Raw genomic sequence first — 25,525 nt, forward strand, 5'->3', positions numbered from 1 at the left:
AATAAAATTAGTATATAATCTTTATACTCCTTCTTGCCTTTGGGAATACAGGTAAATACAACTGAGAACAGCTTAGCAAAATTTGTATTTTTCTGTACTTAACTGCCTAGAACTAGAACTATCACCTGTCACATGTGGCTATTGAGCAGTTGAAATGACCTTTCCAGATTTAGTGCCATTAATGTAAAATACACACCAGATTTCAAAGGCTTCCTAAGGAAAAAAATATAAAACATCTTATTAAACATTGAAGTGCTATATTGCGTTAAAATGTTATCAAGTTTATATTTTCCTGTAGTAATATGAATTAAATTCTGGCTATCTACCATTGAGCTACATCCCAGCCATTTTATTATTCACTTATTTTTTAGAAACAGGGTTTTGGATATCTGATTTTTTTTCTCAAGAGTGATTGAATATAACCTGAGTTGTTAGGGGAGTCCAAAAGGTTAGCATTTGATTGCGAGTTTTCTTTGTAATTATATATTTTCCTGAATATATAATTTATTTAGGTTAACCTTGAACTTGTGATATCTCTGCATTAGCCTCCCAAGTCACTAATATTAAAGGATTAAGGGTATCTGCCACTACACCTTGCCCCCCCCCCCCCAAATAATGAATTTTATTGTGTTTATTTTGTGGCACCAGGAAGTAAATCCAGGGCCTCACAAATACTGGGTCACTTTGTTGCCCAGTCTGGGATTCTCCTGAGTAGCTGGTTTGGGGGTTGGTTTGTTGTTGTTGTTTTTTTTTTTCCTTTTCCCAGTATTTGCTATTTTGCCCAGGCTGGTCTTGGCTCAAATGATCCTCCTGCCATGCCTCCAGGTAGTGGGACTACAGTTATGTTCTACTATACCCAGGTCTTTTACTTTATAGTGTAGCTATGAGGACATATGAAAATTGCTTATGTGATTTTGTGTACAGTATAATAATTGTACAGATTTGACCTAGAAAATTAGAATTTATTTGAACTGGGTTGTGTTTTGTAAGATTGAATAAAGTGTATTTTTTTCATAGAAATATATTTAGTAGGACTTTACATGTAATAAATTATTCTCTTTCCTACAGAGGAGTCCTACAGTCACTCATTGAAAAACACTTCCCTGCTCCAGATAGAAAGAAACTTTATAGTCTGCTGGGAATTGATCTGACGGCTCCAAGTAATAACAGCTCACCCAGAGATAGTCCTTGTAAAGAAAGTAAAGTAAAGAAGCGGAAAGGTGAGTGCTTTTCCTTAAATGTTAATGTTGAAAGAACTTAAATTTGAATTGTTTTTTAAAGAGAGAGAGAATTTTAATATTTATTTTTTAGTTTTCGGCGGACACAACATCTTTGTATGTGGTGCTGAGGATCGAACCCAGGCTGCACGCATGCCAGGCGAGCGCGCTACCGCTTAAGCCACATCCCTAGCCCAAATTTGAATATTTTGAAACAACTTTGTTTTATGAATGAACTACTGTCCTCATACTGGCAAGAGGTGGTCAGTTTTCACTGGTGTGCTTCTGTAGTATTGAGTGTGAAACTATACCCTGTTTTAATTTAGATCTTGAACAGTTGACAGGTGCTAGACGCTGTGGTCAAGCATTTGACCATATATTATGTTATTTAACCCACCAGAGGTCGTAGGAAATTAGATTTTGCTTTTTTAGTTTTATAGACAGGAAAACAAAAACACAAAAAAAGATAAATAGGTTCAGGAATGTTCCAGCTTCACATGGCTAATGAACAATGCCATGTGGACCAAAATCTGGGACTTTCAATCGTTAGAACTGCCTTTAATAAATAGAGTTGCGTGAGGAATTCAAAGAGCCTTTAGGCTGGGCATGGTGGTGCACACCTGTAATCCTAGTGGCTTGGGAAGCTGAGACAGGAGGATTGCAATTTGAAGGTCAGCCTCAGCAACTTTACCTAACCTTTTCGCAAAATGAAAAATGAAGGATTTGGGCAGGGTTTCATTGCAAATGCCTGTAATCCCAGGTACGCAGGAGGCTGAAGCAGGGATAGTAAGTTCAAGGCCAGTGTCAGCAACTTAGAGAAACTGGTGAAATGGCTGTCTCAAAAGCAAAAAAGGGTTGGGGATGTAGTTCATTGATAAAGTACCCCTGGGTTGAGTCCCCAGAACTAAAATAATAAGTAAAATAGTTCAGAACAACAGCTTGTTTACCTTTAAAAATGAGAATTTATAAATTGATACTTTATATGTATTCCATGACCATGAACCTGTATTTATTATTTGGGCTCTTCCCACAACCTGTTACACAATGAAATTGTGTTTGGCCCAGAGATTCCATCTTAAGTCTTTTGTCCTGAATTTGTTTTGAAATATGTGCACTTTGTAAGCAGGTCTGGAGTATGTTCTTGGATATCTGATTTTTTTCTCAAGAATGATTGAATATAACCTGAGTTGTTAGGTTATAACCAAAAGGTTAGCATTTGATTGCGAGTTTTCTTTGTAATTATATATTTGCCTAAATGTTTTCCGTCTGTGCTTCTCATTTGAATTAACTCATGACCTAAGTGTGATGTCCTGCTCTTTAAAAATGTATTTTGGCTAACTATCTTTTTTGCGACTTGAGAGTAGGTGAAGAAATAGCTCGAGAAGCCAAAAAAGCTCGAAAAGTTGGTGGCCTTACTGGTAGCAGTTCTGATGACAGTGGAAGTGAGTCCGATGCCTCTGACAATGAAGAAAGTGACTATGAGAGCTCTAAAAACATGAGCTCTGGAGACGATGATGATTTCAATCCGTTTAGAGATGAGTCTAGTGAAGATGATGAAGATGGTAAGTTTTTCTGTGTATTGGGTGTGAATGAAGGATATTATGCTCCAGGGTATTTGACAATGGAATATTAGCATCTTTTTTTCTGTGTAGTACAAATGGTCACATAGTCCTAACCTTTGCTTGGTGGGAAGCTCCTAGCTTATCTGTCTTTGGGAGGTTTGAACCTCATTTATGGCAGATGATAATCTGTTTTGAGCAGTTGTTTTAATTGAACTTCAAAATGTGGGATGGTGCCTGTGTTTATGGCAAGGTTATACTGGACATTGTGATGACGACTCAGAACTATCAGTTCACAATATAAAAATATTCAAAGGTTAGGGGTTGTCTTCTTTAAATATTGTGTGTTCAACAGATGATTTGACATCTTTTCTTGACTTTCAGATCCCTGGTTAATCAGAAAAGATCACAAAAAAAACAAAGATAAAAAAAAGAAGAAGAGTATAGATCCAGATTCTATTCAAAGTGCCTTATTAGCATCAGGTCTTGGATCAAAACGACCTAGTTTTTCATCTACACCAGTTATCTCACCCGCTCCTAACAGTACACCAGGTATCTTTGTAGAAATGTGCTTATGTGCTTTATCTGTAATGTATGCTGTTTATTTATTGTGACAGTAGGGATTGAAGTCAGGGCACTCTACCACTGAGTTGATATCCCCAGCCCTGTAGTATTTTAATGTTTTTTGTTGTTGTTATCAGTGGACTTTTATTTTACTTATATGTGGCATAAGAATCGAATCCAGTGCCTCATACATGCAAGTTATAACCCCAATGCTCTCTTTATTTTTTGTTTTGAGATGGTCTCACAAAGTTACCAAGGATGCCCTTGATCTTGCCACCCTGTTGACTCATCCTACCCATTGTTGCGATTATAGGAGTAGGCCACTGTGCCTGACTAAAATATGCTTTTTTGTGGTACTATGGACTGAACTCTTAGGTGCTCTACCAGTGAGCTTTGTTATCCTCCCCCCCCCCCCTTAGTTGTAGTTGGACATAATACCTTTGTTCATTTTTTTATGTAGTGCTAAGGGTTGAACCCAACACCTCGCATATGCCAGGCAAGCACTTTACCACTGAGGCACAACCCCAGCCTCTATTTTCTATTTTGAGACAGAGTCTGGCTAAGTTGCCCAAGCTGGCCTCACACTTGAAATCCTCCTGAGCCACTGGGATTATAGTCATGGGTCAACACACCCATCTTTAATATGGTTTTCTTCTGTGTGTGTGTGTGTGTAGTCTTTATATATATTTTTTCAGTTGTTGGACTTTCAGTTTATTGACTGATTGATTGAGGTGCTAAGGATCAAACCAAGTGGTGCACGCCTCTGAGCCACAACCCCAGCCCCCAAAATTTACTTTTAAATGAAACAAGTTTTTAAACTTTGTATTGATTTTTTTAAAAAATATTCTTTTAAATCTAGCTAATAGTAATACCAACAGTAACAGTAGCCTCATAACAAGTCAGGATGCTGTGGAAAGGGCCCAACAGATGAAGAAAGACCTTCTGGATAAATTGGAAAAGCTTGCCGAAGACCTGCCGCCTAATACTCTGGATGAACTTATTGATGAGCTTGGTGGTCCAGAGAACGTTGCTGAGGTAAATGTGTGGGACTTTATTAGAGCTATGTCGTTTTGGTAACAATGTAGCCACTTTTAAAAGTTATAACTGAGTGGTATTTAAGCCCTGTGGAGTGACTTGTGGCATGGGTATCACCACATCATAATCTTTCTGGTTTCCTCTGGTAACTCTTAGAACACTCATTCTACTCTAGTTGTCCTGGAGCTGATGAAATCTTCTCTCCAGTATACAAGTGTGTCTGGAGCCCTGAGTCTCAGTGCTTGCTACACTTGAATTAGAGTCCTTGTGATGTTGGCCATGTGTCAGTTTTTCTCAGGGACTGTGTTGCAGTATTGTCTATTTCTGCTACCTAAATTTCTTTAATGAAGGAGCTGCTGAGTTGCATGCCCCAGAGTCAAGTACCATTGTTGTAATGTCTTCATTTTTCTCAGATGACTGGCCGCAAGGGGCGGGTTGTGAGCAATGACGATGGAAGCATATCTTATGAGTCAAGATCTGAACTTGATGTGCCTGTGGAAATACTAAATATCACAGAAAAACAAAGATTTATGGATGGAGATAAGGTATGTCTTTCTTAGATGCTTTTATTTATAAAAAATGGAAAGGAAGAATTCCCATATGTTAAGCTTTAGGGCTTTTTTCCCTATTAAAGTTACCTTTTGTGCGCAAATCCATGTGGTTCTATGGATTGACTCCGTGGCCTTGTGCATGCTAGGCAAGTGTTGTATCACTTTGCTACAACCTTCATCCTCACAGTTGTTTTTTTAAAAATGTTATAAAACTATGCCTAGTGTGGTGGTTCACATTTATCACCTGTAATGCCAACTGCTTGGTAGGCTGAGGCAAGAAATTGCAGATCAGCCTGGGCACATTAGTGAAACCCTATGTAAAAATAAAAGGGAGCTGAGGATGTGTAACTCAGTACCAGAGTGTTTGCCTTGCATATTTAAGGCCCTGGATTGAATCCACAAGTGTGCATTAAAAAAGAAAAACCCCAAAACTATCAAGAACCATATCCGGTTCATTGTATTCAATTTATGATTAAATGATAATAAAAACATGTAAAATAGTCCCAGTTATTTACTAAAAAAGAATAATAGGCATGTAACTTCTGTCCTAAAGTTGTCTTCCCCCCCAAACACAATGCCTTTCTTCCTTCCTTCCTTCCTTCCTTTCCTTCCTCTCTTTCCTCTCTTTCCTTTCTTTCTTTTTTTTTTTTTTTTAATGTGGTGCTGAGGATCGAACCCGGGTCCCGCCCGTGCTAGACGAGCGCTCTATCGCTGAGCCACAATCCCAACCCCCTAAAGTTGTCTTCTAAAAATAAAAGGCAGTCATGGTACTGCACACCTGTAATCCCAGGTGGCTAAGACTGGAGTATCACAAGTTCCAGGACTCTGCAGCTAAGACCCTGCCTCAAAGTAAAAAGAGCTGGCCATGTATAGGTCCATGGAAGACCGCCACTGGGTTCAGTCTCCAGTATTACCAAAGAGAAGACTTGCTCTCCTCCTGCCCCAGCCTCTGAAGTTATTGGGATTACAGGCCTGTACCACCATGCCCAGATTGTCCCCCACATTTAAACACGTTTTAGGATATTGTACTTACCTTACTATCTACATCCAACTGGTTACAAGCCCACTTGTAGCCATAAGGGAGACTTGGATAGCTGATCATGATTCTAGCTAGGCATTCATGTATCCAGCTAAAACTGGGAGTCCTATTATTGAGAAAGGCAGAAAATAGTATTTAATTAGGGCCTGCCCTGTTTGTGTACAAAAGTGATTTTTCTTTTTCTTATATTTAATATAGAATATTGCTATCATCTCAGAAGCTGCTAGCTCAGGTATTTCATTACAAGCAGATCGGAGAGCCAAAAATCAAAGGCGAAGAGTTCATATGACTTTGGAGTTACCATGGAGTGCTGATAGAGCAATTCAACAATTTGGTGAGTTCTTACACTGAATTTTACCAGGTGGATCCTGGGAATCATAGGGCAAGTGTGTACATACATAAAATTTTAGAACTTGAAATCTTGGATTTTGCATTTAAGGTATATTGTATATACATTATGACATATAGTGCTTCATGAATTGTTTTCTATTTTTAAAACTATCCGCTGGGCATGGTGGTGCATGCCTGTAATCCCAGTGGGTCCAGAGGCTAAGACAGGACGATCATGAGTTCAAAGCCAGCCTTAGCAACTTAGTGAGGCCCAAGCAATTCAGTGAGAACCTCTCTCTAAATAATGTATTAAAAAGCACTGGGGATGTGGCTCAGTGGTGAAGTGCCCCTCGGTTCAATCCGTGGCATACAAAGCCCGCCCCCTGAATAGAGAGAGAGAGAGATATCTGGGAGACTTCATGGGCTTTCTGGCATTTTATCTAAGAATGGGGCTTCTTACAAGTATCTTCATTTTGGACCTGTAGGATTTATGGGGTTTGTGTTACAGCATCTCTTTCTTCCATGTCCCTTTTTCAGTCCTCAGGAGCTCTACTAATGGTACATCATTAGTGCTTTCCATTTTCATATTCCTGACACATGGTAATTTAATGTCAACAATTTTGGCAGAATCCAAAGTGCCCGCATATTAGCAACATTATGGTTACCCAAAACTAAGCAATAATAATACTTTGAGTATTTAAGTCTCACAAAAGGTTCTGTTTCCTCATAAGGGGGGAGTATTCCTCTGAATTTGCATTTCTTTTGTCAGTATTTTCACCTGTGTACTTTTGGGTAGCTATGGAAAATGTTAAAAATTTCTTTGTTTTCCTCTTAATGGGTTATTCAGTATAAGCTTAATTTTAAATGCTAGGAAAATATCTCAGAGTATCCGTCTCTAGTGAATGTAATCATTGACATCTAAGAAAATGTTGTTACAGGAAGAACTCATAGATCAAACCAAGTTACTGCTCCCGAGTACGTCTTTTTGATTTCTGAGTTGGCGGGAGAACAAAGATTTGCATCTATTGTTGCTAAAAGACTTGAGAGTTTGGTAAGTTTTTGAGTAGTCTAGTGTGTAAAAGATGGTCTGTGTTACCTGTCTTCTAGTAAGGGGGCTAACCATGCTTTGATTGGAAATTGTGTTTTGCTAGGGGGCCCTTACACATGGAGACAGGCGAGCAACAGAATCCAGGGACCTGAGCAGGTTCAACTTTGATAATAAGGTATGTTTTGGCATTCAGTATTTTTGAAAACTTGTGGAAGTATGTGATGTCTATAGTGACAAAAGGAAAAGAGGTTACTGTTTAAAACTGAAAATGGGCTGGGGCTGTAGCTCACTGGTAGAACACTTAACTAGCAAGTGTGAGGCATGGATTCAATCCCCAGTACTGCCAAAAATATAATTGAAAACTCTGCCTGCAGTTTTAGTTTTGCTTTTATATTATGACTTCCTTTAAGACGGAATTTCAAATATATGTTACATCTTTAGTGAGCCTACTGCAATATAGTTATCTTTCCACTTCTATTGGGAAATAGAAATATAATAAATAGGAATGAATCAAGTGCAAGTTCCTGGAAGTGTAAAGCAAATTATTGTTTATTGAACAATATGTACATAGGCTTGATCTCGGCAACAGAATAGACATACAATGTGGCATGTGGAGAGCACTTGCATAGCATGTAGGAGGTACTGACATATCAAATATATAGATAATTGAGAACTTTTAGTCTTGAATTCTTCAGTACAATAATAGTTTATTCAGTCTAAAATGTAATTGAAAAATGTTGTAAGTGCCGAAAGTGGGTTAAAATATTTTGGTTTTTATTGTAGTATGGAAGAAATGCTTTAGAAATTGTTATGAAATCCATTGTAAATTTGGACTCTCCTATGGTATCACCACCTCCAGACTATCCCGGAGAATTCTTTAAAGGTAATTTTTAAAAACAGTGATAACAAAAAAGTCATAACCATGAAGAATACTTACTGACAGGAATATATTAAAATCTGTTCTAACATTTATTATTTTTTAGTTTTTATTTTTCTTTGAACACAACTTAAACTTCAGATAACTTAGTTTACTTTTTATAATAAACAGATTGGTTATAAGTAACTGAATTCATATGAAAGTGCTTTTGCTCTTGGCAGAATTTATTGCATGTTGTCTTAGAACTGAACTTACTTGAAGAGGGTAGTTTTTTTAAAAATTAAATCACTCTGCCAAATACCTTTTAAAATTTCATTTTAATGTTAAAAAAACCTCAAGGTGAATAATCTGGGGGATGGGTTTTGTGGGGATTGCAGATGAAAGGACATAGTAACCATTGTAAAAACTAGGTAATGGGCACATGTGGCTTATAGGATCTTCTTTTTTGAAATTTTCATACTTAAAAAAAAAATCCTTGCTAGTACTATGGAAATTACTCATTCCAAATTTATAAATCTATACTTTTCTCACCCCGTTAATATAAGTAGTTTAGATTTTAGTAGTTCGGAAAACTGAAAATATTTTGAAATATAAGGAGAGACCAGGTAACTTAAAGCGTTGTCATTGTGGAATTGACATTTTTCACTAGAAAGTGCTTTCCAGTATATCAGGACATACTAATATGCATCTGTAATAGTCTATGTTGACCTTCCAGATAAGGGTAGTCATCATCCCTGTCTTTTGACAGAAGAAATGACAAAGCTTTAACTCAGTTCTTATTTTCCTTCAGAGACCTCCAATGACCAAGAAAGGAGACTCTTTCTCTTTCACTTTTTTGATCATTGGAGGGAGTATACAAAATTACTGTTATTATTAAATGATCACTTATTCATTGTAAATAGTGAAAATCAACTAAAGTATAGTGAAACTGGGCATGGTGATGGATATCTTATAATTTCAGTTACTCAAGAGGCTGCTGAGGTGGGAGGATCTTAAGTTTGAGGCCAGCCTCAGCAATTTAGTGAGACCCTATCTCAAAATAAAAAATGGGCTGTGGAGCTGGGTGCGATGGTGTATGCCTGTAATCCCAGCAGCTCTAGAGGCTGAGGCAAGAGGATCATGAGTTCAAAGCCAGCCTCAGCAACTTAGCAAGGTCTTAAGCAACTCAGTGAGACCCTGTCTCTAAATAAAGTACAAAAAAGGGCTGTGGATGTGGTTCAATGGTCAAATGCCCCTGAGTTCAATCCCTGGTACAAAAAAAGGGGAGCTGTGGATGTAGCTCAATGGTAGAGCAACCCTGGGCTCAATTTCTAGTAACCCCTCTCTCCAGAATGACAAGTTAATAGTCACATTTAATTTTTAACCCTGAAATTACAGAAATTGACAGTCTGAACAGAGGCAGCACTACACATCTTTTCTCTATTTAACAGCTGGGGTGTTCTTTTATTTACTTATTGTGTTCATTTATTTTATGGTACTAGGGAGCAAACCCAGGGTCTCATACATGCTAATAGCAATAATAATCTGACAGTTTATTCACTTACTTTGTTCAGATGGTTTCCTATTTTTTGCCACCAGAAACAGTGCTGAACTTACACAGCTATCCTTACATATAGGTGATTTTTCCCCAATTGGAGTGATTCCCAAAAGGAGAAGTCTGGGTCAGAGTTGACCCTCTTCGCTTATTTACTCTTATTCTGTAAGTTTGGGTTGGAACCTATATACCTTTTTTTTTTCCTTTTGGTATTTGGTGTTTGGGTTTTCTTCTTTCTTTTACAATACTCATGTTTGAATCCAAGGCCTTGTGCATGCTAGCCATGTGCTCTATCACTGAGCTCTACTCCCAATCTCCTACTTTTTTTAAAAAAGAGTCCATAAACTCCCCTCTTAGTATTAGAATTCAAGGCATATTGACTACGTGTCATTTACCTTTTGCATTACTTTGTCAATAATGGTAACATCTGGATAGAAGAATTATTATGTTATTAATTTATACAATTATTTGATCAATATTCTGCTGATTGTCCAAAATGGTTGAGATTCTGTGCGTGACAGCTGCATAAAGAAAGGTCTCCATTGTGTGGTATTGCTATTGGAAAGATATTTTAATGAAGGTCCAGGGGTATATACATTTCAATAAGTCACCTTCTTAGCAAGCACAAGGTGTCCTGGGTTTGAACCCCCGTACCCTAGGAAAGAAAAAACAAGAATGAAGGTAATATAGTATGAGGTTTGAGTACTACAGGATTTTGGAGTGGCTAAAGTCCTTTGGGGACTGTGAGTATCACTTTATTCATCTACTTGGAACTGTGGAAGATATATAGGTTGAAATTTTTCCCCGTCCTCTGTCCTTGGAGATCGAACCCAGGGTCTTCCACACGATAGTCCTGTGCTCTACCACTAAGCAGCATCCCCAGCCCTTTTTGTTTTTGATGAGGTCTTGCTAACTTGCCCAAGCTGGTCTCCAAGTTGTAATCCTCCTACCTCAGCATCCCCAGTAGCTGGAATTTACAGGGCTGTGCCACCATGCCCGGATGGGCTGGATCTTAACGTAGAATTATTTATCTAGTTAGGTTAGTTGTGTAATAGCTCATTGGATTGTTTGAATTAGGCTTCTTACAAATTTATTTTCTTACAGATGTTCGACAAGGACTGATAGGAGTTGGCCTGATCAATGTAGAAGATCGCTCGGGAATTCTTACTCTTGATAAAGGTAGTATTGTTAACTTTGTATGTGCATGTAACGCTTAAATTAGTGAAGTCCATTTTTGTCATATTTGTTTTTGTCAACAGAGAGGAAGCTTTTAGGTCAGTAGTTGTGTTCTTGTTTTTGTTTTTGCACTGTCTTTGGGTGCTGGGGATCAAACCCAGGGCCTCATGCATGCCAGGGAAGATTACTGTATCTCTGAGCCATATCCCCAGCCTTAGTCAATAGTTCTTAATCTATCATTATTGACCACTCTGTGTGCTTTTGGGTATTGTGGTTTATTCAAATGAAGTGAAAAGTCTATTACGCCTACTGAGCAGTAGTTCTCAAACCTGACTGCAAATATGATCAGCTGTTTAACTTAAGTAATACTGGCTCCAGGTGTGGAGCACAGATGGTGGTAGTTTTCCAAAGCTTACAAGTGTTCCAGACAAGGTTGAGATTCACTGGTTTTCATAGGACTTAGAACTTAGTTCTAAGTTTTTTTGTATATGTTTATTGTGATGAGGATTCAAGCCAGGGACACTTTACCACTGACCTGTATCCCTAGCCTTGTTATTTTAAGACAGGGTCTTGGGCTGGGGATGAGGCTCAAGTAGTAGCACACTCACCTAGCATGCGTGAGGCACTGGGTTCGATTCTCAGCACCACATAAGTATAAAATGAAGATATTATGTCCACCTAAAACTAAAAAATAAAAATAAGTTTTTTTTTTTAAAGACAGTTTCAAAAAAAAAAAAAAAAAAAGACAGGGTCGTACAAGTTGTCCAGGCTGGCCTTGAACTTGCAGTCCACCTGCTTCAGCCTCCTAAGTAGCTTGGCTGACAAGCATGTGCCACTGCTCCCAACTTGAGTGAAGATTTAATGTTGATGAACCAGTTCTAAATTGTGTTCATAATTTTCCTTTAGCAAAGTTGAAAACGCCAAAAATCAATTTGCCAACATGTCCTAAATGTGCACTACAGTGCTAATGGCTAAAGGTAGAAATGGGCAAATTATAGCCCTATTGTAGGGACAGCATAAGAGTTGAAAGGGAAGACTTTGCAAAATAATGTGGAAGTTGAAGTTTGTCTCGAGGGATAAGAAGAATTTTAATTAACATTTGAATGCATGAAATTGTTCATATAATCTTGTTGCAGATTATAACAACATAGGAAAATTCTTAAATAGAATTCTGGGCATGGAGGTGCATCAGCAGAATGCATTGTTTCAGTATTTTGCGGACACACTTACTGCCGTTGTGCAAAATGCCAAAAAAAATGGAAGATATGATATGGGAATCCTAGGTAAGTGAGGAATTTTTAACATGTCACATGAATTCCTAATCAGTGTTCATTTTACATTTACATGTTGCTTTTTCTCATTTAAGATCTTGGTTCTGGAGATGAAAAGGTGAGGAAAAGTGATGTTAAGAAGTTTCTGACTCCAGGATATTCAACTTCTGGCCACGTAGAATTATACACAGTAAGTTTGAAAAGTGTGTTCATGTTCGTGTTCGATTGTGTGATGGGCATTTACAGAGCTAATTTAATTTAAATCCCGTGATTTCTTTTACAGATTAGTGTAGAGAGGGGAATGTCTTGGGAGGAAGCAACCAAGATTTGGGCGGAGCTGACAGGACCAGATGACGGCTTTTACTTGTCACTGCAAGTACGATGTCTCCTTTGGATCTTGGCTGCTCAAATACATGATGCTTTTTACTGCCAGCATGTGTCTCTTCCCTTTTTTTTGTACATTTATGGTTGTTTCTGTCTCTGTTGTGATGGTTTATTCTTGTGATTGTATGTTTATCCGTTTTACATGCTTTTTTACTTAATATATTTACAGGGTCACTACTACACTCAAGTTCATAATTTTAATTTATTCTTAGTAAATCAAATCTTTTTTAAAAATAATATAACAGTTTTCTTTAATCTTCTTAATGCTTCATGGGTTTTTTGTTGTTTTTTGGAGGTTTTTTTTGAGTGATTTAGAAGTGCTTGTGGGAATATTGCCTTGAGTTGCTGCCAGCTAGTCAGTTTTTCTCTGCCCCTATACTTAAGAGACATGTTTACCATAGACAAAGTCATAGGTTCACATTTTTTCCCTTGGCATCTTAAATGTGCTACTGTGTTCTTCTGGGATAAAAGGTTGTCCTCAAAGTTTCTGGTGCTCTGGTCTTTCTTTCTTTGTTTCTTTCTTTCTTCCTTCTTCTTTTTTATTTATTTAATTTATTTTTTTAAGTTGTAGGTGGACACAGTGCCTTTATTTTATTTATGTGGTGTTGAGGATTGAACCCCGGGCTTTACACATGCAAGACAAGCATTTTACCGATGAGCTCCAGCCCCAGCCCCTTTCTTTCATTTTTAATTTATTTCTTTTGCCTAAATGCTCAAAGAATGTTCTCTTTAAAATATAGTAATTTTGCCAGATGCAGTGGTGCATGCCTATAATCCCATCGACTTAGGAGGCTGAGGCAGGAGGATTGTGAGATCAAACCCAGCAATTTAGCAAGGTCCTAAGCAGCTCAGAGAGACCCTGTCTCTAATAAAATATAAAAAAGAGCTGGGGATGTGGGTTGGTGGTTAAGCAATCCTGGATTCAGTCCCTGGTAAATAAATAAATATAGTAGTTTCCCTGTATTGTCAGGAATGTTTTATGCTTTCAGTAGTTTCAAATCTTATTTCAGAAAATTTTATAAATTTTATTTTTTGAATTATTTCTCATATTCTACTTTTTTGGCTTTCTGCCGTATTGGGGCTTATATTATTGTTATTTATTTGTTTGTTTATGTGGACCTATATTATATAAATCTATTATTTTAATTATTTTGAAGGATACGTTTCAGTAGCATTAATTATAGTCACAGTATTTTGCAACCCATCACCAACTTCTGTCCAAAAGTTTTAATTATCCCAAACTCAGACCATTAAGCCATAATGCCCCATTACGCCAGCTACCACTGTTCTACTTATTCTATGAATTTGTCTATTCTAGATACCTAATGTAAATTGAATCATACTATATTTGCTTTTTTATGTCTGACTTATTTCCCTTAGTCTAATGTCTTCCAGGTTTATTCATATTATGGCATTTGTTGGAGCCTCCTCATTCCTTTTTGAAAAGGATGGACAATATTCCATTGGTTGTAAATTCACATTTTGGAACTATTTATGGAGTGACAGCTGTAAAGACAGAGATCAACTGCAGTGGGGCTGGAGATGTAGCTCAGTGGTAGAGTGAGTGCTTAGCATATGCAAGGTCTTGGTTGGATGTCCAGTGCCAAAAATAAATAAGTGCATGAGGGAATCATATACGATGGTGTCATAAACAGCATAATTCCCTTAACCTTTCTGTAAAAGGCCCAATTGATAATAACTGTGTCAGGTTTTGAAAGCAATCTCTGGTCTATGTTATATATCCTTTCTTTTTTTTTTATTTCTTTTTCTCTCTTTCCTTTTTTGAACTGTACTTAAACTTAGGAGCCTCAGGCTAGAGTTGGTCTATAAGTCTAATTTGCTGGTTCCTGATTTAAAGTAGAGCCCTCAAACCATCTGGCTTCCAGTTTGTAGTTTTGGAGTTTTGAGTTTTTTTCCTTTTCTGTAAGATGTGGTCTTATTTTGTTGCTCAGGGTGACCTTGAACTCCTGGGCTCAAGTGATCCTCCTGTTGCAACCTCCTGAGTATCTGTATCTATAGACATATACCACCATGCCTGGCTTGCTTGCTTGTTAGTTTTGAGTGGTGCTGGGAGAATTTTTTTAATGGATGTGGATTCACGTGCATCTAAAAGAATTTAGAGCCAGGCGTGGTGGTGCACACCTGTAATACCAGCAAATGTCTTAAAATAAAAAGAAGTGGGGATGTAGTTCAGTGGTCAAGCCCCCTTAGATTCAATTCTCCATAGAAAAAGAAAAAAAATTTTTTTGAGAAATCGTTATATACTTTGCCCACTTCCCTGTATGGTAATATTTTGCAAGACTGTAGTATCACAATTATGATGTTAACAATTAATCAAATAGGATGTTAATAATTAACCTAGTTTAGGGGCTGGGGATATAGCTCATTTGGTAGAGTGCTTGCCTCCCATGCACAAGGTATGGGTTCAATTCCCAGCACCACTAAATAAATAACCCATTTTATTCAGGTTTTCCCCTAGATTGGATTTTGATTAATTAGTTTAAATAGGGTGCTGTTGTTTTTTTAATTGAAATTATTGTCAGAATTGGTTGAAAGTTCTGATTTTTAGCTCCCCTTGAGTAGAAGGATGTGGTAATTGGTTTCCCACATGGCAGTTGGAGACTGGATCCCAAGGGCAATGGTTCTAGAGGGGCATCATTCCAGGAATGTGCAGCCATTTGTCTCTGAACCTCCACAGGATTAAGCAGACATGTGTTATGTGTATAATGTGTGCTATCCTTAAGCAGCAGTGGAAAGGGTCACCTTTATTTCCCTTATACCATGATGATTTATTTTGTAACTGTAACTAGTTAGCCTGACACTTATAGGACATTGCATGTCCTCTAAGGGACAGTTAGTGTGTTTCACATCATCTGATGGAAACTTTAAAAGTGTAATTTTCCCTTTATTATTTTGTGACTTTACTATAATTATGTAAATTATAGTAAAAAAAATTTTTTTTAAACTTGAACAGGTAAAAGACAAAGCATCTTTAACGTCCACAAATTAGAGAGTGAAATACTGCCTTTTAACCATTGTAAGACGTGGCTTTTATCATAATATAAAATTAATAGCTCAGTGAGCACTGTTATTGAGCGCTGTTATATTGTGTGGAGGAGGTGGTAAAGCATTTGTGTTATAAAATTTTCCCTCCATTTCCATACTAGAGACTATTGCTTGGAGCTGGGCACAGTGGTGCATGCCTATAATCCCAGCGGCTCAGGAGGCTGAGATCGGAGGATCACTAGTTCAGAGCCAGCCTCAGCAAAAAGTGAGGCGCTAAATAACTCAGTGTAGACCCTGTCTCTAAGTAAAATACAAAATAGGGCTGGGGATGTGGCTCAGTGGTCGAGTACTCCTGGGTTCAATTCCCAGTACCCCCCACCAAAAAAAAAAAAAAGAGAATTGCTTGGAAGTTCTGTACCTTATTAAAGAAGAAATAATTCCTTTTCCTCAAATACCTCTTATAAGTCCAAATTTTAAAAAAATTAAAAATATTCAGCCAAGACTAAGTATGGTGCACACCTTTTAATCTGAGCTGTTTGGGAGACTACCCTGGGCAGTTTATTGAGACCTTTCTTCAAAATGAGAAGGGCTGGGGGCTACAGTTGTGATTCAGTGGTAGTGTGCTCACCTAGCATGCTTGAGGCACTGGATTTGATCCTCAGCACCACATAAAAATAAAAGAAAGGTATTGTGTCTACCTACAACTAAAAATATATGTATTTTAAAAAATAAATGTGAAGGGCTGGGGTTACAGCCCAACGGTAGAGCATGTTCAATCCCTAGTACTGCAAAAAAAAGTTTTGTTTTTTGTTAAGAGAGAAAATTTTTAATATTTTTAGTTTTTGGTGGACACAACATCTTTGTTTGTATGTGGTGCTGAGGATCGAACCCGGGCCGCACTCATGCCAGGCGAGCGCGCTACCACTTTAACCACATCCCCAGCCCCCAAAAAAGTTTTAAAAATAATAAATTACACATATCTCTTAAAGCCAATATATTGGTTCATGCCTGTAGTCCCACTCAGGAGACTTGAGTCAGGAGAATCATTTGAACCAAGGCCAGCCTGAGCAACATAGACCCCAAATCTCCAAAATAATAAAGGTCAAAAATATAGACTTAATTTCCATGTTTCCTTAGAGTTTCCTTTTCTGCATACTTAGTCACTCTTAATTTGCTCAGCATTTTGGCTTTCTGCTGTCATAGCCTTGCTGTTCACAGAAAGCTTATATAGGACATCATGCTTTGTCTCATTTCAACTCACAACCACCCTGGGATACAGGGAAAGGAAGGGCGCGTTGATGGAGAGCCCAAAGACAGAGGGCCAGGCTCTCTGGAGGGCATTTTGGAGGAGGTTGAATTTTATTGCAACTGAAAGAGCTTTCTCTAGCAGTTTTTATGAAAATTTTAAAATATAAAGCAGAGATGAAAAAGTTTTCCTGAGGTACCCTAATGTATACCACCTAGATTACAAATAATAGTCTAGTAGTTGTGTTATATGTATTTTTTTCCCTCTCAGACTGCTTGACTGTACAGAGAATAGAAGAAGCAAAATTGTCTGTATTGGACATTCATACTTTAAAAGCTTATTTCTAACATTTTTCTAAAGAATACCATGGCCCTCAACCTGTGTTTTTAGCCAGATTTATGTTGCTGCCTCTCTGGTATGGCCTTGTTAAAGTCTAAACATTACTGTTTCTTTCCTCTCTCCCTCCTTCCTTCCCTCCCTTCCTTCTTTCCTTCCATTTTTGGTAACCCAGGGATGCATTCCTCCTGCCTCAGCCACCCTAGTCCCTTGAATCATGTGTTATGGTCCTTTCTCAACATTTCATAATCTTTTTTTGAGAGGCAGGGAGGTACTGAGGAGTTTGAACCTAGGATGTTCTACCACTGAGCTATACCCCAGGATGCCACCACTGCCCCCCTACCCCTCCACTTTGAGACAGGGACTCCTAAGTTCATGGCTGCTAAGGCTGGCCATGAATTTAGGATCCTTCTGATTCAGCCTCCCAGTTGCTGGTATTACAGGAGTGTATCACCATGCCTGTCTTGGTAATTTAATCTTTTCAATGATTATATTTGAAGATATGATGTAACAAAAATGTGTTTTAAAATCTATAGTATCAAATTTTCATATTTTCTCGTTTTTTTTTTTTTTTTCTTTTAATAGATAAGGAACAACAAGAAAACTGCAATCTTAGTTAAAGAAGTAAACCCTAAAAAGAAACTCTTCTTGGTTTATCGACCAAATACTGGGAAACAGCTCAAATTAGAAATTTATGCTGATCTAAAAAAGAAATATAAGAAGGTATTTTCTTATTTGTATATATTGCACTGCGTATTTAATACTTGTTTTATGATATGTTAAAATTATGTCAATAATAACTTCTAGACATAAAATTGTCAATTTTTATTTGGCTACTTTTTTTGTTGTTGTTGTAGATGAACATGATACCTTTATTTGTTTATTTTTTTTATATGGTGCTGAGGATCGAACTCAGTGTCTCACACATGCTAGACCAGTGCTCTATCACTGAGCCACAACCCTAGCCCATTATTTGTTTACTGTTTAAAGGACAAGTTTCAGAAAAATATTGTTTTGTTACACTAATATCCCAGTCTTAATTTTATTGACCATTGAGCACTAAATGATGATGATTTTAAACACTGTATATTATCAGTAAAGGTCACTTCAGTGCTGAGGACAGGAGTTAGAATTTTCTTTTAAAAAAGTGAAGATGTGTGAGATTGAAATTTCTTAGTACCAACTCTTGGTTTTTTTGTGAGTGGTATTTTTTGTATCTCGCAATGATTTCTAGAAAATACAAATAACTTGTTTGTTTTAAGTAATATTATGATTAGTTTTTGTTTTTTTAGTATTCTCTTAAATTATTATTCCTAGCCATTCTCATTTGAAATTCATTATTAACTCTTATAATCACAAAACATTTTGAGTGGTGTTCCAATTCAGCTAATAACAATGGTTAGGTTTTCTGTATAGAAATAATTTTAAGTTGGCCTGCCTTTGAAGTTAAAGGCTGGATTAGACAATCAAAGCAATACTGTTTAAATGGAATTTTTGTTTTATTTTTATAGGTAGTCTCAGATGATGCCCTGGTGCACTGGTTAGATCAGTATAATTCATCTGCAGATACTTGTACTCATGCTTACTGGTTAGTATTTTCATGTTTCTCACCATTTTTTTTAAAAGAGCAGTCAAGATTTAAACACACTTTATCTTTTATGAGTAAATGAACAAGCTAGCTGTTATTAGGCTTGGTTGATTTCATCAGGAATTCTTCCTGGGCGTTTGTGGACCAGATGCTGTCCAGGTATCCCCTGACTCTTCCTTGATGCTTTATTATTTCCACCCAGCTGTTATCTAGCAGTATGGTCTTAACTGTCATCCTTGGTGTTATAACTTGCTTTTTCTTCTCAGTTTCTTATTTTCTCCCTCCCTATATATCTTCTTTCCCTTCTTTATTTTTATTTATTTTCAAGTTTTTCAGTTTAGATGGACATAATACCTTTATTTTGTTTATTTTTATGTGGTTCTGAGGATCAAACCCAGTACTTCACACATGCGAGGCAAGTGCTCTACTGCTGAGCCACAACCCCAGCCCTGTTTTTATTTATTTTAAAGCTTTACTGTGTCCAGCTCCAAGGAACTTCTAAGAAACTGGGAGATGCCCAAAGTAGCTGCATAACACAAGTAAACTTGATGTTCTTTCCTGGAGCTAATCCCTCTGGGCTCCCCAGCTCACCCCTTTCTGTGTTCATTTCAGGGTCTATTACAGTATTTCAGTATTCTGCAGTGTTTTATCATACATTCAGTACTACTTTTATACTGCGTGTTCCATTCTCTGAAAAGGGTTGTAGAATAGAAGTGAATTTGAGCTCAGAGTTTGTTGATTTTATGTTAGTATGGGAATTGAAGCCAGGCATGCTTTACAACTGTCCTATATCTCCAACCCTTTTAAATTTTGAGACAGGATCTCACTAACTTGCCAAGACTGACCTCAAACTTGAAATTCTTCTGCCTCTGCCTCTTGTTGTGTTGCTTGAATTATAGGCATGCACCAATGTGCTAAGCTTATTTTGATTTTTTATTCATACAGGTAGATAAATTTTCTTCAATGGGAGCAGTGTTTTTGTTTTCATTTTGAGATAATTAAGGCAGTTAGTGAAAACTTTATAGCTTTCAACATAAAATATTTTTAGAAGTTAACCTCTAAGCCATGTTTGGTGGTGCATGCCTGTAATCCTGACACTTGGGAGGCCGAGGCAGGAAGATCACAAGTTCAAGGCCATCCAGGACAGTTTATTAGGACTCTGAGCAACTTAGGGAGACCCTGTCTCAAATAATTTAAAATGGGGGGATATACCTTAATAGTAAAGTGTCCCTGGGTTCTGTGCCCATTATTAGGGGGAAAATTTTTGTTTTAAGTTAGCCTGCAAAAGTTGTCTAAAACATTTGCTTTGTGTGATAAGCAAAAAAAAAAAAAAAAAAAAAACATACCCATATGATACATATACACAGTTATATACATACTCGTTGTATTAAATTCATCTTGATTTGATCCTGACCAGAAAGATTTCTGTTGATAATAACTTTGACCATAAGATATTGGTATGTATTACTTTTTTCTCCATGTAGTCTCTTTTTGTTTGTTTACTGAGGCCTTTTCCATTAATTGGATTTAGACTGGTATATTGGCAATTTAATAATGTAGAAATGACTGGCTTCAGAAAACAGCATTACTACAGTAGATATAAAAGTGGTTAAAATGCTTACTAACACAGTAAGTCAGCCCTTTTACACCTAGGCAGCCCCACAAACAGCTGTAGTCTTGGAATAATTTGGAAGGATAATCCAGTATGCCAAAGATTATTATGTATAAAAAACTAAAGGCAAATAATGCGCTGTGGTTTCCATTTGAAATTTGGATAGGCTTTGTAAACCCTTTTATGAATATGTGTGTTTGTATGTACATAACCATCCCCCATCTTTTCTAGGCGTGGCAATTGCAAAAAAGCAAGTTTGGGATTAGTTTGTGAAATAGGTCTTCGCTGCCGCACGTATTATGTATTATGTGGTTCAGTGCTGAGTGTGTGGACAAAAGTTGAAGGTGTTCTCGCATCTGTCAGTGGCACAAATGTGAAAATGCAAATAGTTCGGCTAAGAACAGAAGATGGACAACGGATTGTAGGTGAGCCTAATTTTCATTTTGGTTTTGAGTTGTAGGTAGAAAGTAGATCCTGCCTTGTTCTTGTTTTTCTTCTAACATCTTAGATTTATTCCAGATGGATCTAAAATGTGTTCCAGCAGTGGGTGCAGAACTTGCAGGTCTTTGGCTATAGTTCTCATTTGATGGTCCCTATGGTGCTTCTTACAGCTCGTCTTGGTCCACTGCCTCCTGCTGCTGCTCTTTGGGTGGGCTGCTTGTGGTAAAGACAGCCCAGGCTCTTACCTAGGGCTCTGCGTTGAGCTAGGTTGAGGCTACTGAACTCAAAGCCACTGGCCACAGAGGATGTTCCAAATACTGCAGGAAGCAAGAACAGACCAGAGTGGCAGCCCATCATTTGCTCAACTACAGCTGTCCCATCAGGTGGACCAATTATTGCTCTTTGTTTCAGTGTCCCAGCAAGTGGACCAGTTATTGTTCTTCAATTTATAGCCATTGCTTTTTGTACAGTGGGTTAAAGATTGGATAGCCCATGTGCCAAAGACATTCCATAAACTTGACACCACCACCCCCTGCCAAGCCTTCAAGTTTACTTTTAGTTTTAGCTTTTGTACTGATTGAACCCAGGAGCATTTCACACTGAGCTACATCCCAAATCCTTTTTTTTTTTTTTTTTAATGGAAGCCATACAGGCCTAGCCAACTGTAATTTTTTTTTTAATTTTTTTAATTCTAATTTTATTTATTTTTTTTTTAATTTATTTTTTAGAATTTGGTGGGCACAACATCTTTGTATGTGGTGCTGAGGATCGAACCCGGGCCACACGCATGCCAGGCGAGCGCGCTACCGCTTGAGCCACATCCCCAGCCCCCCAAATCCTTTATAATTAAAAAAAAAAAAAGTTTTTTTTAGTTGTAGATTGAAACAATACCTTTATTTTATTTCATCATTTTTATGTGGGGCTGAGGATTGAACCCAGTGCCTCACATATGCCAGGTGCTCTCCCACTGAGCCACAACCTCAGCCCTCCTTTGTAATTTTTTTAAAATTTCAAGATAAGGTATTGTAAAGTTGATGTAGGCCTCACTAAATTGCTGAGGCTGGCCTCAAACTTGTGATCCCCCTGCCTCAGTCTCCTGAGTCACTGAAATTACAGGTGAGCTTCAGTGTAACCAGCTGTATTTTTGGTTGCAACAGATTTTCACGAATTAGTTGCCAGTATTTAAAAACTCAAGAGGTTTCATATAAAAGCCTGAATTTCCACCTGTTTCTCAAAAAAATCTTATGTGGAACATTGAGTTCACATTCCCATATGACAAATTTTGAAGTTCCCATAACCAGGACCTATGATTTCCAGTTGTCCTTTCAAAGTTATCTGCTTGGAAGAGCATTTGAGTTTGTAACTCTTGTTTTATGTCATTTTGTGTATTAGTACCTGTCAAAGAAGATTTGTGCGTATTTTTGCAGAGCCAGAATGATGGTGGACAGAGAAATGCTATACTTTGCTCTTCTGATCTTTCATTAAGAAGATGGTGTTAGGTGGACGCAGTGGCACACACCTGCAATCTCAGCGGCTCAGGGGGCTAAGGCGGCTAAGGCAGGAGGACTGTGGGTTCAAAGCTAGCCTCAGGCCTCAGCAACTTAGTGAGGCCCTAAGCAACTCAGCCAGATCCTGCTTAAATATAAATAAAGGGCTGGGGATGTGGCTCAGTGGTTAAGTACCCGAGTTTAATCCCTTGTACCAAAAATAAAAGAAAAAAAGATGGTGTTAACTAGACACATGTGCTTGAAGTGCTTGTGGGAAACACTGTTGAAGAATCAGGTTACATCTTAATGGACCATTGCAGTTTTTAGGTACTTGTTTAAATTTTTGGCAAAATTATTGTTTATTCCTCATTTTAAATATGCTGTGAAGATATAAAATACAGTATGGTGTCTACTTGAGCAATATTTAAAATTGTTGTTAATTGCAGGTTTGATCATTCCAGCAAATTGTGTATCTCCTCTTATAAATCTCCTATCAACTTCAGACCAGTCTCAACAGCTTGCAGTCCAACAAAAACAGTTATGGCAGCAGCATCACCCGCAGAGCATTGCCAACTTGAGCAACGCATAAAGAAAAGTTAGGTTTCAAAACGGATGTATCTGAAATGCTGTGGGAGCATATCATTTGCATAAAAATCAGGGACAGTTTCCAAAGAATTATATATTTTTTTCAGTTGTGCTCTCTGTAGTTAATTTTTGGGGGAATAAGGACAACCTGGAATAGATAAGAAAACTGAAAATCAGCAGTGCCATTGGTGGTACATGTGTCTTTCCTTTTGCTTCTTTTGGGACTTCTGTATGCTTTTACTTTGGGTGAGCAGAGGATGTGTGTGCACGTATGTTCTGTGTGTGTGTGTATGTGTGAGAGAGTGAGTCTGTTTGTGGATTTGTTAAAGGCTACAAACCACAATCAATTTAAAATGCTTGGAACTTCCCAAACTGGCTTTATTTTCTGTTACACAGTGCTCAGGGTTAACACAGTACATCCATGTCATTGCTGTGGGAATTATCCCCAGATGCATGTGTTTCAAGTCTGTAATTATAGAAAATATATATTGGTTTCTTTTTCCAACTTAAACAATAGGTTTACTAAAGCATGAAATGAAAGGTTGCATTATCATGCATTCGGGTTCTTCTGTAGTTTTGTTTTGTCCGTGCATGTCTTTGAAAGCATGCGTAAACAAGATTAACACAGGAGTCAAGTATCAGAGAGAAACATTTTTAGGTGTACAGCATTGGTCATTGCATTTTTATAGTGTTTATACCTGGGTATTGCTTCTAACCCTGCAAACCCCCCTCCCCCATCTCCTCTTGCCCCAGGTTTCTTGTCAAGATAATGAGTACATACCTTTTTTGTGATAAAACTCTGAAAAGTTAATTTTAATGTATTAATAGTATTCCTAATGTGTGCTGCAAAAAATGGCTATAAGCCCCTTTTTCTTAAAGTTACATTTTCCTTAAGGACAGTTTTAGGAAGAAATACAATTGGCTTCCATCTGGCAAACAATCTTTTTTTTTTTTTTTCATTATCTGAATTTACTTTGTCATTCATGAACAGGAAACCATACTTTAGTTGTGAACTAGACAATGAGGAAACACTTGAGGCTTCTGCTGTATGTGTTTTTTGTTGTTGTTGTTGTTACCCAGTAACTTGAATATGTTTAACATGTTGTAAGACATTGTAGAGTTTATTTCAAGCTGTTAAAAATGGTAATGTACAAATGTGAATAGACACTTATCTATAACATGGGTAAGTTTTGTTTCGCCTATAATAGATGTTTATAAAAACAAGTGAGGGGACAGTTGGTCTTTTTGTTTCTCCCCCCGCCCCTCCTTTTTTTGCTTGCACAGGTTGCACTATTGAAAAATTGAGATTGTATAAACCTGGTCAAAAGCTGCAAGATACCAATATCTTGTAGATGTTAAATAAAAAAGTTATTATTACTAATGAAGTGGACTCTTGTTTAGGCCCTCACTGGGGACTTTTAGAAATAGTCTGATGGGGCTCTGTAGAAGTTGGTATGGCCTCAGCATTCCAGGTAGCTTTAGAGTCTGTATAAAATTTGCTTAAATTTGAGGTATTGTTGAGGAAAGGGTAACATGACAATACTTTCGAAAACTGAATTGTTCCTATTGTACTTTTTTAAATTTTCCAGAGAATTGAGTGAGATGTGTGTTAAGTGATAGAACCTGATGAAAAGTTTAAGGGCTTTCATCTTCTGTTTCTTTCAACCTGAGTTTGGTTATGTTTACCCAATAAGTTTTCTTTGGATTTATTTATTCTTAGTGCCTAAAGAACAAATTGAGAGTCACTCTTCTTGTTGTGTACACTTTGCCCAGTAGACTCTCATCCTCAGTCTAGTCCATGTGTCTCAGGCAGTGACCCATATACATACCCATCAGTGTCCCTGTCAGAGCCACTAGGTCCAGCTGACAGCCATGAGCAGAGTTGTGTCCACCTTCAGGAGAACCTCCAAGTTAGTGCTTCTGTTTTTCAGCTGGTGGTAAGGTGGATGTGCACTGGGGAAGGGAGGCATATCTAATTTGCTCCCTCCCATGAGATAAAATGTTGGGGTTAGGAAAAGTACTATGAGATTGTTTGACTCTTCCCCTTTCTCGGTGTGAGGGCATCTGTTTTAGCAGGTCCTGGCTTTTTATGGTGTTTTCAGAACAGCATCAGCAGAAAGATTCTTCGGCTGATTGTTACGTGATACTTCCCTCACTCTACCCCAGGTCATGCTGTCATGTTTGTTCTTAGAGTAGTCACCCTGATACAGAAGGGCCTATGTAGGTTCTGTTCTTTGTAGAACCTCCTTTTTGTTGTTTATTTTAAAAATAAGATCCAGAAACAAGGCATCTGAAAGATTTCCAAAAGGTGACCAGTGTGGATGGATGGGAGCTGGGGTGCCACATGCCCACATCTGTTGTACATGTATAGCACCGAGGGCTAGTGCCCAACCCCTGGAGGTGAATATCTGGTGTCTTATACCATGCTCCTACAAAAGTCAGCAAGTCTAAGTTGGCCGCCAGGGAAGCTCCAGCATTCAAGGGCTTCTGTCAAAAATCAAGTCTTCACAACAGCTAATCTGTTTAAAATAGGTTTGTGTTTTTCAGGATCTAAATGCCACGTCTATACCCAGAGGCCTTGTTAACCCAACGTGAGTCCATTCGGCCTCTCCAATGCCTTTTTTCCTCTTTAGCAATAT

General features: G+C 37.8%; 1 protein-coding gene across 5 annotated transcripts in view; it reads left to right on the plus strand.

Annotated features, from left to right (window-relative positions):
- The window catches only part of Sbno1 (strawberry notch homolog 1), a 57,505-nt gene extending 33,238 nt beyond the window's left edge, over positions 1–24,267 (plus strand). For all 5 annotated transcript variants that reach the window (XM_046446039.2, XM_046446041.2, XM_046446040.2 and 2 more), the window contains 17 exons: positions 1,069–1,220; positions 2,582–2,779; positions 3,161–3,328; positions 4,200–4,375; positions 4,789–4,920; positions 6,164–6,299; positions 7,234–7,346; positions 7,447–7,518; positions 8,127–8,226; positions 10,859–10,933; positions 12,067–12,213; positions 12,297–12,391; positions 12,485–12,577; positions 17,759–17,896; positions 18,685–18,761; positions 20,605–20,798; positions 22,748–24,267. In XM_046446039.2, the coding sequence (XP_046301995.1) occupies positions 1,069–1,220; positions 2,582–2,779; positions 3,161–3,328; positions 4,200–4,375; positions 4,789–4,920; positions 6,164–6,299; positions 7,234–7,346; positions 7,447–7,518; positions 8,127–8,226; positions 10,859–10,933; positions 12,067–12,213; positions 12,297–12,391; positions 12,485–12,577; positions 17,759–17,896; positions 18,685–18,761; positions 20,605–20,798; positions 22,748–22,890 (2,209 nt within the window). In that variant the 3' untranslated portion in view covers positions 22,891–24,267. The remainder of the gene's footprint in view (positions 1–1,068; positions 1,221–2,581; positions 2,780–3,160; positions 3,329–4,199; positions 4,376–4,788; positions 4,921–6,163; positions 6,300–7,233; positions 7,347–7,446; positions 7,519–8,126; positions 8,227–10,858; positions 10,934–12,066; positions 12,214–12,296; positions 12,392–12,484; positions 12,578–17,758; positions 17,897–18,684; positions 18,762–20,604; positions 20,799–22,747) is intronic.
- The last annotated feature ends 1,258 nt before the right edge of the window (positions 24,268–25,525 follow it).

This window comes from Marmota monax, unplaced genomic scaffold (genome assembly GCF_021218885.2).
Source record: "Marmota monax isolate L192 unplaced genomic scaffold, Marmota_monax_Labrador192_F-V1.1 WCK01_AAM20220418_F8-fsc00092, whole genome shotgun sequence".
Lineage (NCBI taxonomy): Eukaryota > Metazoa > Chordata > Mammalia > Rodentia > Sciuridae > Marmota > Marmota monax.